This window comes from Prinia subflava, chromosome 8 (assembly GCF_021018805.1).
Source record: "Prinia subflava isolate CZ2003 ecotype Zambia chromosome 8, Cam_Psub_1.2, whole genome shotgun sequence".
Taxonomy (NCBI): domain Eukaryota; kingdom Metazoa; phylum Chordata; class Aves; order Passeriformes; family Cisticolidae; genus Prinia; species Prinia subflava.
The window spans coordinates 28,970,282-28,988,396 of NC_086254.1; the positions used below are offsets into that span (position 1 = coordinate 28,970,282).

Here is an 18,115-nt window from a genome sequence, read left to right on the forward strand (position 1 = left end):
TGCACCGGGAAACTCCGAACACGCCGCTGCTCGCTGCACTGCCATGCCTCATCAACAATTATTTGTGTTGTGAATTTGATGCCTCATCAACATTTTTTTTGTTGTGAATTTGATGCCTCATCAACAATTATTTTTGTTGTAAATTTGATGACGACAAAGATGTGTCAGATGGATGCTCCCAGAGAGGAAAACACCACACTAATGGGACAGAAAGGGCTTCTCCAGACAACTTCCCCAGACTCCAACAGAGACTAGTGGAACAATGATGTTCAAATATTCTTTTTCTGTCTGTTCTTTGCTGGCCCAACAAACCCCCCCAGAAAGGGTTTATCATTGTCTGATTACCAGAAAGCAGCAACACAACTCATAGTGACTCTGACCAGTGGAGGTAGCACAGGAAAGGAATTTAGCTTTGTATTACCAGGCTCTGACTTAACTTCCCTTTCACTACACAGGGCATATTCTCATTCTGGGGTGTCCAGCAGCACTACCTTCCAAAACTACTCTTGCAAAATAAGGTTTCTTGTTATATTCATAGAAAATTCTCTATAGCAAAGAAATCCCTCGCTTCCCATCAGTAACCACTTTGCCAGCCAAAGACAGGGCTCATATCTTTCCTGATTATTAAACATTTTGCTCTGCTGTTTTGATCTCTTTTGTGAGTCCTTTCAGCTGATTCGATGGGGAAAAAAAACAGCAGGAAAGGCTTGTTCAATGACACACCACTAATATTTCAGGTCTAGTCATAGCACTGCACGCACAGCAGGGACAATCAAAAAATTATCTACTTCCTTCATGATCTGTAAGCCATGTGTCATTTGTTTCCTAAAATCAGCAAGGAGTGTCCACAATAGGTTTCTGTCCCCCCAGGCATTAAGGAATTTTGCATCACTTGCATCCTCTGGGTGATCTGCAGAGGTCCCTTCCAACCCCAAGCATTCTGTGAATCTCTTGAAGGCACTGAGATATCCTTAACATTGTTTCTCTGCCCTGTCTCAGAACTGAGCATCCCCAGGTTGGAACAGTCTTCAGACTAAAAACAACTCCAGGAAAAAGCACAACTTTAAAACTACTTTAGTTGAGGGGAAAAAACATCATCATCATATTTATCCCTTTCCAAGTGTGTGAAGCAATTCAACCCCACAATACTTTTCAAGTATTTCCTTCTGTCTTGCTGGATCTGGCAGCGTTTTTGCAGCCCAAGGCCGATATTTCCATCAGTAAACCCGACAGAGCCGTGGTGCCACCGTCCCCGAGGGCTCTTGGCTGTGCTGTGGTTTCCCTCCAGTGGCAGGAGCAGTCAGCTGCAGCTTTCCTGGACACACCAGGCACTGAACCACCACCAATAAATGCCATTTTACTGCTCACTGCTCCCAGCCACACTCCAAATATTTTTCTGTTCATTTTTACAACACATTTGTATTTACATAACTTTTTTTTTTTTTTTCTGTCATTTCTTCCACTTATATTTGAAACATCCAGGACTTTACCTGCGTTATTTGTTCTTGTTTTGCTGTACTGAATAGGTACATGGCTAGAAGGTAATATTCATCCACAAATTTAAACATGACAGACTATGATAGCCCAGAACCACCTCAATTCCTGCCTAAGAGTTTGTTATTTTAATTGTTAATGAAGTACAAAAGTTCCCATTTCACTGCCAGCAACTCTGAGATATGAAGTGCCACTGCGTTTGAATTCTACAACCAGGGGAAATAGGATACTTTGTTAAAATACAGCTGACTTTTCAATTCTGTTAAGAATAAAATTCTATTAACATAAAATTTTCTAAATTCCATTGATATGAAAATCACCTACAGGGTACAACCTTTCCACTTGCTCCTACCAGGGCCATTAGGACTCAATGTCCAGTGTTTTTATATCTGGTTATTTTTTAAAATTCTTTTTTTTTTTAATTAAACCAAATCAAACTTAGACAAAATGGTTTTATTTTACAGTCTAATTTACAGCAGCTATAGAAGATTTAAAATGGATACAATTTTTTAGGTTAACCACTACTCACAGAGAGTGGAAGTATCAAGGAATTTTTTTTAACCCATCTAACTTGATTAATTTAAAAGTTTTAAAACATTTAGTTCCTTCTTCTTGGAAAGCAGATCAGGTAATACAGGCAGATGGAAATACCAGCACTGAGTGAAGAGTAAAGCCTCCCTAGAAGCATGTTCCAAAAAAATCCCATGATAGTTGGAATCAGGCATTGGGGTGTAGAGCAGATGAGGGAGCTTCTGTTCACCATCCACCAGTGGAATTCATCTGTATAAAATGATCCTTTCAGTATCTTCTGCTCTTGGAGACAGTGGCTGCTGCCAAACCCCAAACAGTGAATGTGAATCACCTCTTCCAGGAACACCAGTGGGTTAGGTAGGGGTAGTCTGGCCTCCTTAGCCAGCTCAGGGCCATTGCAGGAGCATTCCTGGGGTTTTTCCATGATCTGGTATTACCTGAAATGACAGCTGCCTCCAGGATATAAAATTTCAGCCAAAGAGTGGCCACAGGAGAATTCAGGGGGTAAAGTGAGTAAAAAATTAACTTTCTTAGTTCTAAGAGAGGAGTATGTTCTGCTTTGTCCCTGCAGTGAGACTTTTCAGGCTCGATCACCTTTGCCAGAAAACGACCTGTGCTGGGGCTCACTCCTAATCCAGAGACAAGGATCACAGGGATTTAAAGAATCTCCATCCTCATCCTCATCTGGCTCCTGCTCAGCAAGAGCCAGGGCACAGCCACTGCCTTCTGCTGGCACAGAGGATCTCCTGCCCTTTCTGTGGGTGGATCAGGACCAGAAGAAAACCTGGATTAATCGCTTCCTCTTCACTTCACTGCGGCACTCGGGACACTTCTTCAGCACCTGTAGAAATGAACAAACAAAACACACAGAATGTATTTATTGTGGAGGAAATGCCATGAATGGAGGGAGTTGTCATGTGGGCAAATAGCGACAGGATAAGGGGCAATGGTTTTACACTGAAACAGGGAAGCATTATGTTAAATTTTAGGAAGAAATTCTTTGCTCAAAGGGTGCTGAGAGGCCCTGGCACAGATTTGCCAGAGAATCCCTGGAAGTGTTCAAGGCCAGGATGGACAGGGCTTGGGGCAGCCTGGTCTAGTGGAAGGTGTCCTTGCCCACGGCAGGGGGTGGGAGAAGATAAGCTTTAATGTTCCTTCCAACCCAAGCCAGTCAGTGAATCTCTGATATTAAATATCTCTAGCACATTTTGTCCAATATGAACCACAAGCTGCAGCAGTGCCGTGTCAGCCCCGAGATCGAGATCATATCTGCTGCTTGCAACCTCACTGTTACCACACAGTCAATTATTTATTTGGCAGGAATAAAAAGGAGAGGAGGCACCATGCAAAGTGGCACCAGACTTCACAGCACCTGTCCCAGCTATGACACATCTGGAGGACTGAAATACAGGAACGAGGAAATGTGGAGCTGCAAGAGCTCTTGTGAAGTACAGCTGCACTTGTGAGTAAAATCCTGTCAAGGGGTTGATGAGTTCCCTGAATTCCTGCTTCCTCTTGCACAGAAGACATGGAAATGTCTCCTCCATGCCCAGAAATGGATGACACACGTGGTCATTACCAAGAGTTTTGTAGGGGAACCAAATACATTTATTTCTTCATAGCATCCCACACCTTTATCATTAGCAGCACAAGACATGAAGGCACATGAGGCATCATTTTGCCACTCAGGTTTCAGTTTCTTCTTCACTAATCATCAATTTTAAAGTCATTTGACTTGCAGATGAATCCCAGCTGTTCTTCCCATGGCTTGCAAATTACTGGTAAAACTGAACTGATCTGTTTATTTCAAAAAGGAGATAGTAAATAAATTTTTAAAAAAATCTCTGGGAGAAGATTGCCAGCTCAGGAGGCCTAAAAACACAGTCAGCTACATCAGTGGCACTGCACGGTGCAGAAGTTCATCATCAGAATCACAGAGTGGTTTAGGTTGGAAGGGACATTAAAGCTCAGCTCATTCCAAACCCCTTCCACGGGCAGGGACACCTTCCACTACCCCAGAGTGCTCCAAGCCCTGCCCAGCCTGGCCTTGGGCACTCCCAGGGATCCAGGGGCAGTCACAGCTTCTCTGGGCACCCTGTGCTGGGACCATCACAGGGAAGAATTCCTTCCCAGTATCCCATCTAACCTCTGCCAGTGGGGAGCCACTGCAAGAAAAGGTGCAGATGGCAAAGCAGGCTCAGGCAGTAGGATTTTGGTTCTGGAGACATTGACTGAAATATCATAAATGAAAGGGGAGAGGAAAAGTCACTTTATCTCCCAAAAGCCAGTGCTTTACCAAAGGCAATTTTAACTGTGACATTTAATTGTGAAATCTTTGATTATTTGCCCATATCACAGATAGTCCAAATGAGAATAACTCAGGCTTTCTGGAAGGCCTGCATAAACAAACCATGCATTTAAACACTGGGAAGCAGCAACTGAACTCTGGAGAGAAAAACCACACCTCAAAGCAGCATATCCTGGTCCAATCTCTGAGGCTTCCCCTAACACACTGAGTCATCCAACATGCTCCAGCACTAGTCCCCCTAATCCTCCTCTAGCTGCAGGGAATTCTGCAGGGAATTGCTCCTCCAGTATCTTCTAAAAGCTTCCAAAATTATTCACCACCTCTCCCCACCACTCTTTTACCAAAATAACAAATTGGACAAGTTATTATCACAGTTTGCAAATCCGCGCTGTGAGTGACACTCTGAATCACTTCCTTGGTGGGACAACATGCACCAAAGGGCATTTGAGTTGAAAAAACAGTGACTAAGTTATTAAGAAAGAAAAACAGTTTTAAATGCAGCCCTGTCAGAGGTAACAAAGCCCAGTCCCATCTGATGAGAGTTCAGAGCTTGGACATGGTGGCTCATTTCCTGCTGGTAAAAGTGTCCCTAATCCCAAACATATGGATGGGGGTGACTGTCCAACCTCCCTGGGCATGAGTGGGATTGGGGATGGATGAGGTAGGACATGGCTCCTCTGGGATTGGGTTCAGGGAAACACAGGATAATCTTCCTGTTTGCAATCCTGTGCTTCCCTCCAGCTGCATGACCAGCACAGCTCTGCCTCATCACTGCAGAAACATCTCTGCATCAGCCCAACTCATATCCTAAATTACAAGGGGATAGGGGAGATTTGGACAATAGGAAGAATTTCTCCGTGGAAAGGGCAGTAAAGCACTGGAAGAGGCTGCCCAGGGAAGTGCTGGAGTCACCAACACTGGGAGTGTTCAAAACACATTTGGCCATGGCAGGACGTGGTTCTAAGGTGAACACAGTGGTGGTGCTGGGCTGATGCTTGGACTTGATGGTCTTTAAGGTCTCTTCCAGCATCAATGATTCTATGACTCTGTATTTGACTTTTCATTAATCAAACAACACCTGAATCACATAATGGGCCACTTAACATTCCTGTACATCGAGAACATTAATTTTACTTATGACAGATTATACCTGTGTAGTGATTAATCAGGTAAGTGGCCAATATGGAAAACATTATTAGTAAGATTATTCAGGTAAGTAGCAAATATGGAAATCATTACTAGCAAATGACCCATGACTCATTTCCTCAAACATGGTTTTGCATGGGATATCTAAATAGAAGAGAAAGAATACTTCCAGTTGGAAGGGACCTACAGTGATCATGAGCTCTTCAGGGCTGAACAGAAGTTATGGCAATGTAATATTAAAGAGCATTAGGCCCTCTCTAAGAAGCCTCTTCCAGTGTTTGAGCACCCTCTTGGTACAGAAATGTCTCCAAATATCCAGGCTGAACCTCACTGATAAAAGCTTTGGACAGCTCCCATGAATTCTGATATTAAATCCCAGGGAGAAGAGCTCAGCAGCTCCCTGTGCCCCGTCCTCAGGAAGCTGCAGAGATCCACCACCTCACCCTCAGCTTCCTTTCTCTGACCCACACAAGCTCAGCCACTCATCCCAGGAGGTGCATCCAGTTCTTCCCCTCCCCTGGACACTCTCAAGTACCTGAAACTGAAACACAATCTCATCTGGCAGGCCAGACTATTTTAATCTCTGCTCTGAGAAATGTACAGTCAGATAAAGGAGCAATTAATAAAAAATTAGGTTGACCAAGTTAATGATCTATGAAAACACACATTAACTTGAGGACTAAGAAGAAATCCAGACCATTAAATGACCAATTTCAAGACAAAAACCAGAACAGGGCAGTACAATTGCTCAATATACAACAGCTCTAATTTTCTGGATTCTTAAACAGATGAAACAATAAATTCCATCTTACTGGTAAAAGAAGTGAATTTTCCCCCTTTTTAAGGTCAATACTTATTGCCTGAGATAACAACCATGCTGTGGGATGCTGAAATGCTTGCCTAACCAAAAAAACTCCCCAGGGACCTCATTCAGTCCTTAAGCAACTCAAGTCTCAAATGGCAAAGATTATGAGCACATGCTTGTAAAATTCTTGTCATGACTTTGTTGGAGTCCTTTCAGCAGTGGAGGATGCTGCCTGTCAGATATTCATCCCCTTTTACACTTCAGCACAAAAGGAAAAATTAGATATTCTGCAGTAAATTTGACTGTCCCATCTGCAGCAAACATGAGATGCCTTTCTTTGACTTTCTTGTTCTTAAGTATGTTCTTTATAATCCAATACTTTTGGATTTTAACATTTTTAAAGAAATATGACAGAACAGACTAAGAAGGAAATTTAGTTGAACAGCTATTCTGAATTCTCTCTAGGACATGTGTCTGAGACATCAGTCTAGACATTATGGAATAAATCCAGAGGAAGTTACTGGTTAATCATAGGGCTAAAGAAGCTCTTCTCTGGAGCCAGGCTGAAAGAGCTGGGGGTGTTCAGCCTGGAGAAGAGTGTGGGGAGACCTTAGAGCCCCTCCCAGTGCCTAAAGGGACTCTGAGAAAGATGGAGAGGGCTTTGGACAAGGGCATGGAGTAAAAGGACAAGGGGGAATAGCCTTAAAGGAGAGCAGGGTTAGATGGGAGATGGGGAAGAAATTGTTCCCTGTGAGGGTGGTGAAGCCCTGGCACAGAGAGGCTGTGACTGCCCCTGGATCCCTGAGAGTGCCCAAGGCCAGGCTGGACAGGGCTTGGAGCACTCTGGGATAGTGGAAGGTCCCTGCCCATGGCAGGGGGTGGAATGAGCTGAGCTTTAATGTCCCTTCCAACCCAAACCACTCTGATCCTATGCTTATTCTATATTCCTCTTGGACCAACTCTGTCTTGGCTGTTATATTTTATTTGGATGTCAGTCCAATGTTTTCTGTGCTTAGCTGACAAGTCAATGTCTTCTTCCTGAGAAAAAGACTTTTCTCTGGAATTTGGAATAACTGGTTATTTTGCACTTGCTTACAGATTAATAAGCTGAAGAATTTTCTTTTCCTTCTGTACTGTTTTTGGATATTCCTGAGCTCCATTAATCAGCAGCCTTCTCATCACATATGAATGTTTAGAAACCCCTCAACTCTCTCATTATTTTGGTTTTGAAAGTCTTTTAACCCCTGGCTGCTGAATCAAATGTTGAGTAAGATTCTCCCAAACCCAGGCAAATTGGGACCAGCTACATCCTCTTACCTAAAGAATTTCAACCACCAATTTACTCAGCTGGGGAAACCAACAAACAGGATGACACAGGAGATCTTTGAGCAGGAATTCAGAATCACAGATTCACAGAATCATTTGCTTGGGAAAGACCCTAAAGGTCACAGAGTCTAGTGGTTGACCCAACACTGCCAAGTCTACCTCTATACTTATGCCCTTAAGTGCCACATCTACACATTATAAATCCATCCAGGAATGGTGACTCAACCACTTCCCTGGGCAGCCTTTTGCTTGTTTGCTTCCTTCTCATGATAGAGCTTTACAGTAAGATTTTGATGGGGAAAATTATGAAACAGAGAATTAAAAAAAAAAATTTAAAAAAAAAAAAACCCCACAGTTTTTCAAGTTGACTCCACAGCTTGTTGCCTATGTAGTTTTAGTCCAGAAAACACGTGGAGGCAGCTCAGAAAGATGCAAAAGTGTGAAAACCCCAGCTTAGGGCAGAGATCTGCCTCCAATCATATTGCAAACCATGGGAAACAATGAGTTAAGTGGTAAATCTTCCACTGGCATTTGGGTGTTCTTTCTGGAAACAGAAGAATTCTGATTCCAGGCTTGTTCACATCATTCTCCTGAAAAGCACAAAACTCCCCAGCAGTTTTGGAAAAAACCAAACCAATAAACAGGAGAACCTTTAAGAACTGCTTCCAGCACGTTTTGCAGCAAGTGAAGTCACAAAATGGGCATTTAAAAGGCACATCATCCTCGCATTTGCAGTTAGAGCAGTGGAATCTTCCTAGAACAGAGGGGAGGGTGAGGAGAGGGGAAGAGAGAGAGAGAGGGAGGAAATGACTAAATTCCTGTAATCACCTGTGAAATTCTCATGTATCCACACTTCCAGTGCAGTCCAGAAAACAATGACCACAAGTGCAATGAACTACCTCAACAGTGCCCTGCTATATTATTTCTTTCAAGTGACCTCATAGTCTCTTGATCAGATCCCAGTAGGAACTCGGGTTACATCCTTCCTTTACAAGGAAGTTGCCAAGAAAAAATCCCTAAAGTTCTCAGGAAACTACTACAGCATTGTGATGAAGACAATGAAGCACTCTGAGAGCACATGCAAGGTACAGAAAGTACAGATTTTACTCAGCAATCCACAGCAGTCATGCTCCACCTGAGCAAATACAGGCAGGAACCAGTGGTTTCATACACCATCAGTCTCAGTGTCATTTCTGTAATTTATCTTTATTCCCAAGTATTAGAAAATGACATCCCAAACCTCCCCTGTACCTACCACACTCTGGTTCCATCTCTAGGGGAAAGATGGGCACAGCTCCAGAGTCTGTGGGTGCTCTCACATTACTGGTTTCTTTGGACACTTCAGTCTTTGGCAACTCAGGTTCACTTTTCTGGCTAAAGCAGAAGGAGGAAATCTTACTCTGAATTTTTCCTGGTGCCCCACTCTTAGAAGGGGCTGTGTCTGGGGAGAAAAAGAGAAAACCAGTGTATAAACCTGTATCATGCAGAACACTCAGACTTTGCAAAACACATCAGGAAATTTCCTCAGTTGTCATTGTATAAGAAGAAAAGCGAATCTGAAGACTCAGTTTTTATGCTATATGATTGGCAACAGATGTTTTTGATAGATACTAACACACTGAATGTTACTGAGAGAGACCCTTTATATGGGAATAGTTCTATGGAAATTCTTCCTACAGAATGGGCCTTGATCCACTCCTGCCCCAATCTCACTTAAATGTAAAAATTCTGCCTTAACACACTTCACAGTTTAAACACGGCAGAACTATAACTAATTTCTTTCTTATTTCTTTGCACTTCCCCAACTCATGTTACTTTTTATCTTACTCCTGTCTGAGTGTGGTTTTTTTAACCCAATGTAGAGATAACCAATGGCTTTGATCCTGCTTGACAGGCCTCCTAGCCCAGGAGAGGGACTTTCACAGGGGTGGGGAGTGATAGGATAAGGGCAAATGGCTTTAAACTAAAGGAGAGCAGCTTTAGATTGGAGATTAGGGTGCAATTCTTCCCTGTGAGGGTGGTGAGGCCCTGACACAGGTTGTCCAGAGCAGCTGTGGCTGTCCCATCCCTGGAAGTGTTCAAAGCCAGGCTGAACAGGGCTTGGAGCAACCTGGGATAGTGAAAGGTGTCCCTCCCCCTGGCAGAGGATGGAACTGGATGAGCTTTAGAAGATGGTCCCTTCTAACTCAAGCCAGTCTGTGATTCTGTGAGTCTAAGGCTGTTGAGCCCTACCCATCATAATAACTAAGATTCTAAACTTCTGATAACTGCTCATTCCCCACCTTGCACGTGGCTGATTCCTTTTGTGCAGCTCTCCAAGCTCTGGGGTTTCCCTTCACTTTGCTCCAGCTGTTGCAGTTGCTTCTCTCCCTCACCACAGACCATTCCAGTCAAATCCTTGCACAGCTTTCTGAACTGCTCTTTGTGGTGAGGACGCACGAACATGTAAAACCCTGGCCAAGAGAAAACACAGTCAAATGTGTAGAAAAGCAATGCCTGACCATGGGAGACTCCATATTTTGGTGGGGAGAAATTCTTTGGAACCTGAGTAATATCAGTCCAATCCCTCAGAGGATCTTAAGCTTGGTGGAACGCTTGATGCTTTTGTGATTTTTATAATTATGGGGTTTTCCTTGCCAGAAGGCAGATGAATATTTAGCATTGAAAATAATCTCAATTTATCTTGAAATTGTTTTGCTCTCTACAGCTCAGGATAAACACCCACCTCAGTGCTTCACCTGATGAGTGACCTAAGAACATCAGGTACACACAGAGAGACTCGGGAAGGAAATTTCTTGTTGCTGTTTGGTTGACAAGGATTCACAACATACAGAAATTCTAAAAAGCCCCAATTAAGATTTACTGCCAAGCACAGACAATTCTACCACAAAGTGCTCTGAGGTCAAAACATTTGCTCAGTAGAGACAGTGACTGTGAAAGAGCGCTCAGGGGGAGGTTATGACTCACGGTGCCACACAAATCATTTTTCTCCCACTCTCCACTTTGCTAAGACTAATCAAACTTGTTAACACACCAGAAAAAGGGTATTCTCTCACAATTTGCAGACTGTGGATCTATTCAAGGCCAGTGGAATATTTATTGTTATCTGCTAAAGATAACAAACAAAGTTCCATCAGCATTTCCCAGCATACACCGAATGCATCATTTCCAGCAGAAGTCATCCCACAGACATGGGAGAAGATCACACAAGATATCACCATTGAGGCAACTAAGATCAGCATATAATGCCTCTTCTTCAAGCCCAATTTCAAAATTTAAAAACCTGTAGCTCCCTAAATCCTTCCATCACTAAACCTACGAAAGGGAAATAAAAAAAAAAACAAAACACTTCTGAGAAAATAAATTATGACACAGTTCCAGAAATATTTTCAGTTGAAGCTCTGTAGAAGAATAGTAAATTAAAAGCCTGAAGTGATCTAAGAACTTAGCAGCAGTATTGCAATCATTGGTCATGGGAATACAACTGAGTCAGTTCAATAGTCAGCATTATCCTTTCTAAAGAGCAATTGTAGTTACTGAGAAGAAAAAACAGTCATGGAAGCATCTGACTGAAGTTAGCTGGGATGAAGGTTAGGACTGGAATTACTGAAATCTTGTGTAATGTTTTTAATGGACAATTTCTACCTGAACAGAGATAACATTTTATAATCATGACATTTTTTGCTCTCTCTATGGCATTCATTGAACACGTTGTTTCTGCCACTCCACTGATCTGGGTAGCTAAACCAAAAGGTGAGACCTCACATGAGATTACAGCAGCCACACTTTCCTTTCAAATAAATAAGAGTGATTTTTTAAAAAAACCTTACTTTGTAGGAGATGAAAGTCCTGTGGCCTCTCCGTGGTGAGTGCTGCTATCACCGACACCATGGCATCGTAATTATCTGTCTTCTTGTAAGCCAGCAGAGCAGAGTAGAACTGGCTGTAGCTGCTTTTGTCCAGAGCCCTCTGCACATCGCTGAGATAAGCAGTCCTGAGGGCCTGGTGATGCTCTCTCCTGGAGCCTGGAGCCTTTTCAGCCTCTTTCCTTGGAGCTGCACTGGCACTCTGCCCTGAGAGACACAGAACGCGTGAGCAGGGCGTGAGGAACAGAGACAAACAGGTCCCTCCATCACATCCACTTCTCATTTCATCTGAAGGCAATTCCTGAAACACTTCAAAGTGGTGAAGAGAAGCCCACCTGCCCAGCCATACACCTCCCTGTGGAGCCAGACCTGCTCCTGGAAATGGCAATAGAGCAAAATTATTCTGGGGATCACTTTTAGCATCTTCTGGAGCTCCTTGATCATTTTAAATGGAGAAATGTGTCAGTAGGTCATTAGGGAATGAGGAGAAGGGGCATGGAGGTCAGCAGTGAATCAGGTTTTGTGGTCCACTGAAGGACTAAAAGCATCTTAAACAGATGGGTTAACCAACTCTACTGGCCTGAAATGTGCAATTTTAAAGTACAGATTTATGACTCCTTAACAATAAGAGCAGACAGGGGGTGGGGTGTGTGTTTCCCAACAGAAAAACAGTGTCCAAATATATTATCTAACCTGAAACAACACTCAAGAGAGCACAAGAGTAATGTAGGAGGTTTGCAAAAGGTAGGAGAAGCTTGGAACATCCTGATAAATGCCAAATGAACTTTATTTATAATATAATTCTCTGATTTCTGGTATGTCTTAGAGAAAAAATTCTGGTTTGCATATCACAGGCATGCAAATATGGATGAAGGATATGACAAGAAACTGATTTAAATTAACCTGCCATATCTTTTGGTATCTGGATCTTTAAAGCCCTTTATTAGATGATAAAGATAATTAGGTTTCAAGACACAGGTTTCATTCAATTTGCTGGAAGGAAAAAAACGTGGGTGTGAATTTTATAATCAGTATTTATTGGATATCCTAGAGCTTTCTTATATTTCCACAGAAGCATTCTCTTCTTAAGGAGTGAGGCACAGAAATAACACATCCATTTAGCTCCTATTATTTTCTCAATTACATATAGTGGAAATAAGTTTCTGTGAAATCATTCTAATGGTTTCAGGGCAAGATCATTACTAAAGATTCTGCTTTATTCAACTATTTTCAAAATACAAAAGAAAATGAGAAAACAAATCAAAAGAAACACTATGGCTTCACACATGAAAAGCATTTAAAGCCTTCCAGGAAACTGGCTTGTTTTTTTTAAGGAAGGATTAACATTTGACTATTCTTTGTCCTCTAAAGAAAGACTTCTTAGCTGTCCAACGATCCTACTCATTTCCTTGTGAGAAACACAAAAAATTCCCAGCTGTTCTCTGGAAAACCCAGAATTAAATAATGAATGAGCCCACGAGTTTGAAGATAAATACTGGACAGAATGAAATTAGAAGGATGCACACAGAGGTTATGTATACTACTCCCTGTTTCTGCAGAAAAACCAGGCTGCCCACAGAGGGAGCGTAAGCTTTACAACAAGAACAAAATGAAACAGTTTCTTCATACCTGAATTCATACTGACGTAATCCTAACTCACATTCTTTAACTGGCTCCCTTTCATGGGCCCTGGACAAACAGGAAGCCCAGCAGACCTGTGCTCAACTCCCACCTCTCCCAGCTCAGTTTCTGGTACGAACGTCTGGCTTCGGCTGGTTTCGTTCACATCCACCTTGATTTAATTTATTGACTTTCTTGTTTTGTTTTGCACAATCCTTGCTGAAAACTCTGAATTATCATCCCTCCCACCTCCAGAGAGTGAGCCACTGTGGTAGGTAAGCAAAAAAAGAATATTGGTTTGCTCCAGGAGAACTTCCAGTCTGTAATGAAATAAAACAGAATAGACTGGGTTTTTATTAAAATGTGAAGGGTACCTGCACTATTCAGTCCTGTTGCCAAGTGAGATCCTCCTTGGTTCAGGTGGAGCCCAGAGTTCAGCTGAGCACACGAGGCCTTGGAGAATGTACTTTTCTGCTGGCTCTGTTTCTCTTCTGTTAAATGAAACCAGTTTATTAACAGTGAATTTAGGGAAGAATGAACATGGAATGGTGCATTTCAAAGTATACCACCCTGTGCTGAAAATATCTGAGCAACCCAGAGAGGCTGTGGCTGCCCCATCCCTGGAAGTGTCCAAGGCCAGGTTGGACAGGGCTTGGAGCAACCTGGGATAGTGGAAGGTCCCTGCCCATGGCAGGGGGTGGAACTGGATGAGTTTTAAGGTCCCTTTCAACCCCAACCAGTCTGGGATTCCACACGGATTTATTTCTCTGATGATGAGCTAACACCCCACTTTTTCAGAACTTTACTGCTGCAGGATTCCTGACAAGTTCTGTCAGGACACAATCACCTTCCAGTCACAATTCTGGTGGCACTATGTGGGCAGCAAAGAAGACAAACACAAGGTCGTTTAATTCCCCAGACTAAACATTTTAAGCAGACAAGTAAAATCCCCTTTTGATACAAAATGACATCATTATTAACTCTGCAGTAACCAATGCTCAGGCATCTGCACAGCTCAAGGGAAGGCAAGGGGATCATGGAGAACAGAGACTTAGCTCAGTACATATTAAATTGAACTTCCTTGCATTTCTACAGCTCAGACGTCCTGCTCTATGAGTGGGTGAACAAGGACATTTGTCATTCAAATGATCCAACTGAACCAAGCTCCTCACCCATTCTCTTGGCCAGGGTCTCCCTCTCCTCCCGTGGGAGGCTGTGCTCAGGTTTGTAGCCACAGCCTGCTCCAGTCAGACTGCAGCACGCTTCATCAAACTGCTTTTTATGCTGGGGTCGAACAAACTGGTAAAAATCTTGCATCAGAGAGAGGGAAAAGGGGGGAAAAAAAGAAAGGGAAAAAAAAATCAATCCACAACAGGTAATAAATGCTACTGAATCCTACAACAGTGGAACTTCAAGGTTAGATAAAAAGGTGCAACTAAATAAATTCAAATCTAAAGGTTTTTATCTAGTATCTATATAATAAGCACACTTACAAATTACACATTACACAAAGGTCAGCTATCATGTAAACACTGAGTAATATTATTACCAGTGGGTAAAACCTCATTTTTTCATTGTAAATATAAAGTAACTCACTTCTCAGTGAAACAGCCCTTGAAGTGCCTCATAAACCATGAGATCCAAATAACTGCTAGGCCGATACTTTAAATAACTGATGTACTGTTAACTTTACACCTCATGTTACTCACTTACCACAAAAGACTGGCCAACCAGAACCCTAAATAGCAAATCAACTTTAGGTTTCAGATGCCTGACAGCTTTCAAAACTAGATTTAGACCTTGATTTGGTGATCAAGTATTTTCTTATTTATGTAGATCAAATTGCGAAACCATGTGACAGAGCTTCCCATTCTTTAACCTTAGATTTTCGCTGAAACAATCTACAAGATGCATAACTACGTGTTTATTATCTCTGTTAATGAAAAAGTCACAGAAAAAAATCTGTCTGTTTGTTCACAAGCTGAGAGGGAAATGAAAAATTACACAGAAAATACTGTTAAACTAGAAGAAATCTTCATGGGAATTCAGTTCCTGTCAGGACAGTTAAAAGGCAATAAAAAACCAGCTAATGCAGTAACTATCCATGTTTGCCCAGATCCTTTTTCTTACACTCACTATCATTTAAACAGAAAATTTCTGTGTATTCTGTCTATTTATTTACTGTTTTAGCACTGAACCTTTATGAAGGCACCCCTCCAACTCACATAACCACACTCTTTATCTCCTAAATTACCAGGAATAAGTCACTGTACTTTTAGACAGCATTTAAAATAACAGAAACTTCCATGGAATATGATTTTCTTCATGAGCTAACACACAATAGAATGAGATTCTTCTGTGTTATCTGGGGATATAAAGTGATGACTCATCCTAATTGAGCTACACTTCACATCTAAAACCCTTCTGACGTACCCAAGCCTGCTTAAAAGACCAAAGTCACTTCTACAAATACACCAGGCATATACCAAAGCTCTGAATGTACCTCGTAGCAGGACGTGCTTTTTTTCATCCTCTACGAAGAGAGAGCTCATTTGGGACAGCATGGCATGGAAGTCATCTGTCTTCTTGTACTGCTGCAGAGCCTTGGAGAAGAGCTCGTAGTTCTGCTGGCTCAGGGTGTCCTTCACCGTGGCGATGTAAAGCGTGGCCCGCGCCTTCTTGGGCTCCGCCGGCTCCGCTCTCCGCTCCTGCTGCAAGGCACAAGAGGCTCCTCAGCAAACAGCAACACCTGGGGGGCTCCTTTCAGGTGGATTTCAGGTGGAAGCAACACATTTACAGTTCCAACAGCACACAGGGTGATGGAAGGAATCATAGAAATCGCTGAGGTTGGAAAAGTCCTCTAAGGTCATCTGTCCAATGGCCCACCCAGCAGCACCACTGTGCTCACCACAGAACCATCAATGTTTCCACCTGACAGGTTGTAAATCTATGTATTATTCACCTTCCCCATTGACAAAACAGCTTCAGGAAAAATTCCTAGAGAAGGCAGCCAAGTATCATTACACAATTGTACTCTCAGGAGAAGGGTTAATAAATTTACATTTATTCCAAAGCTGGAGGCTGACTCATCGTGACATCAGATAGCAACAAACTGCAAACACAACCTTCTGCATGAACCTGTTCTCTTCCTTCTCCCAGATAATATCAGCTTTGGGATGAGTTTTGTTTGCCAGGTGCTTGGCAGATTGACAGACAGGGAATATCCAGTTAGGACAGCACCTTGGACAACTACTGGCACTTACATCACCCAGGGAATTCTCCTGAATGTATTGTGGCTTAAGCAATTAGCTGCATAATGAGTTAATTTAGTTTGGAGATAGGGCAAAACAATAATGCACAGCTGCAGAGCTAACACGGTAGGATGTGATTCCTTACCCCAAACTGGTCAGCTCAACCATTGGAGGCTCCACCAGAGCAGTTGGATCTGCTGATCATTGTAGGTCCCTGCCAACTGAACTATTCCATTTTAATAAAAAGGAATGAAACCACCCACCACTCCAGTCAAATTGTTCACACAACTATCAGTGTCAGAAAACAATTCTTTTCACCTACCATCCCTACCTGGACCTGTGCTTGATTTGGTCTGGGATGTCTGGATTTGGGAAAGAGCATGACAAATAGATTTCAGATATGCATTGATGAATATCTACAATTCTGAGAAAAAACCACATCTGTTCTAGCATCAGTCATCTGTCTGTCTGGAAATTTCCAATTCAAATTAAAGCAATCTACAGTTCAAAGGGATGGCATAGACACAGGGAAACACCTACTGTGTTGCTGATTAGCTTTATTTTCTTCCTTCCTCCTTTCTGCTCATCTGTTAATCTCTTCTCATACTGAAGGGAAAGTGTGGACAGATGATGTGCCTGTGAAGATGAAAAGAAAATAAGGTACAAAAAATGCTTCTCAGAGTTATTGCCCATTTAATTTATGTATTTTCAGCAGTAAAACTTGATAACCCAGTTTATGATCCCATTCAAGAAAGTGAAACAAGTCAACCTAAATTACTGTAACAGAGCCTGGGCACATACCTTTTTCTAGAGGGTAGGAATTTACTGGACAACTCACAGAGACCAAACCAGAAGAAATTAAAGACAAAGTGGATCTTGAGTGTGCAAATTCCTGACTAAGCAAAGTAGACTGTTCCAGGGCAGCTGAGAGTGTACACAGACCTGTGTGTAACTGGTGGTTCACACTCCTTTCACTTTCCTGCCCAGAACTCCTTGTACACACAGACCTGTGTGTAACTGGTGGTTCACACTCCCTTCACTTTCCTGCCCAGAACTCCTTGTACGTAAGGGAATGAAAAACTGGAATATAAGTAGCAAGTCAAATATTTATGATACATGCAGTAAGTCAGAAAAATTATCAAAACCATCTCCTAAATCCTGTGCTATGTAAAGGCAGCACCTTGAAAAGCATGATTCAGCAGAAATAAGGCTTCCTAGACAAGTTTTCATGAGGCGTAACTCACAAGGAAATCTGATGACGGGGAACTGTTATTATTTAAATTATTCAAATTCAGAAATTATTACTTGTACTGTGAATTTTTGAGGTGACGAAGCAAATTCTTTCTGAATGAGAGCAGCTGAACTTTCATTATTTCGGGAACAAGAGTACAGTGTAACTCTGATAAAAGGAAAAATGATAACACAGACACTACGCTGGATGGTGAAGACAGGAAATGACACAAACCTCATCTTCAGTCCAAATCCAGTGCTCAGTGCTGGACTCAGTGAAAGCTGCCTGAGAGCCAGGGTGGATTATACCCACCAGACTGCTGGGGCCAGGTCACCAATTTGGGAGCAGCACAAGGTGACCCCAGAGCTCTCCACAAGCCTCAGACAAGCAGAAAAGCCAAATAAGCAAATAGGAAGTGGACCTGAGTGAGTGCCAAGCTGTTGGGTCTATCATCTTATTTGACTCCAGAAAATGCTGAGCTCTGCCAAAAGCACTGCAGCTGTGTTAGGAATATTCTGTAGCTGAGTTACCAAGTCC

The 18,115-nt window shown here is 42.4% G+C and overlaps 1 protein-coding gene across 2 annotated transcripts in view; it reads right to left on the bottom strand.

Moving 5' to 3' along the window:
* Positions 1–1,828: 1,828 nt before the first annotated feature.
* The window catches only part of RTEL1 (regulator of telomere elongation helicase 1), a 48,567-nt gene continuing 32,280 nt past the window's right edge, over positions 1,829–18,115 (bottom strand). Inside the window, exons 28-36 of one of the 2 annotated variants that reach the window (XM_063404378.1) lie at positions 16,888–16,983; positions 15,600–15,807; positions 14,269–14,406; positions 13,471–13,587; positions 11,441–11,683; positions 9,893–10,063; positions 8,866–9,051; positions 8,261–8,364; positions 1,829–2,866 (exon numbers count right to left, since the gene is read on the bottom strand). In XM_063404378.1, the coding sequence (XP_063260448.1) occupies positions 2,792–2,866; positions 8,261–8,364; positions 8,866–9,051; positions 9,893–10,063; positions 11,441–11,683; positions 13,471–13,587; positions 14,269–14,406; positions 15,600–15,807; positions 16,888–16,983 (1,338 nt within the window). In that variant the 3' untranslated portion in view covers positions 1,829–2,791. The remainder of the gene's footprint in view (positions 2,867–8,260; positions 8,365–8,865; positions 9,052–9,892; positions 10,064–11,440; positions 11,684–13,470; positions 13,588–14,268; positions 14,407–15,599; positions 15,808–16,887; positions 16,984–18,115) is intronic. The other variant, XM_063404379.1, reaches the window with a different exon arrangement.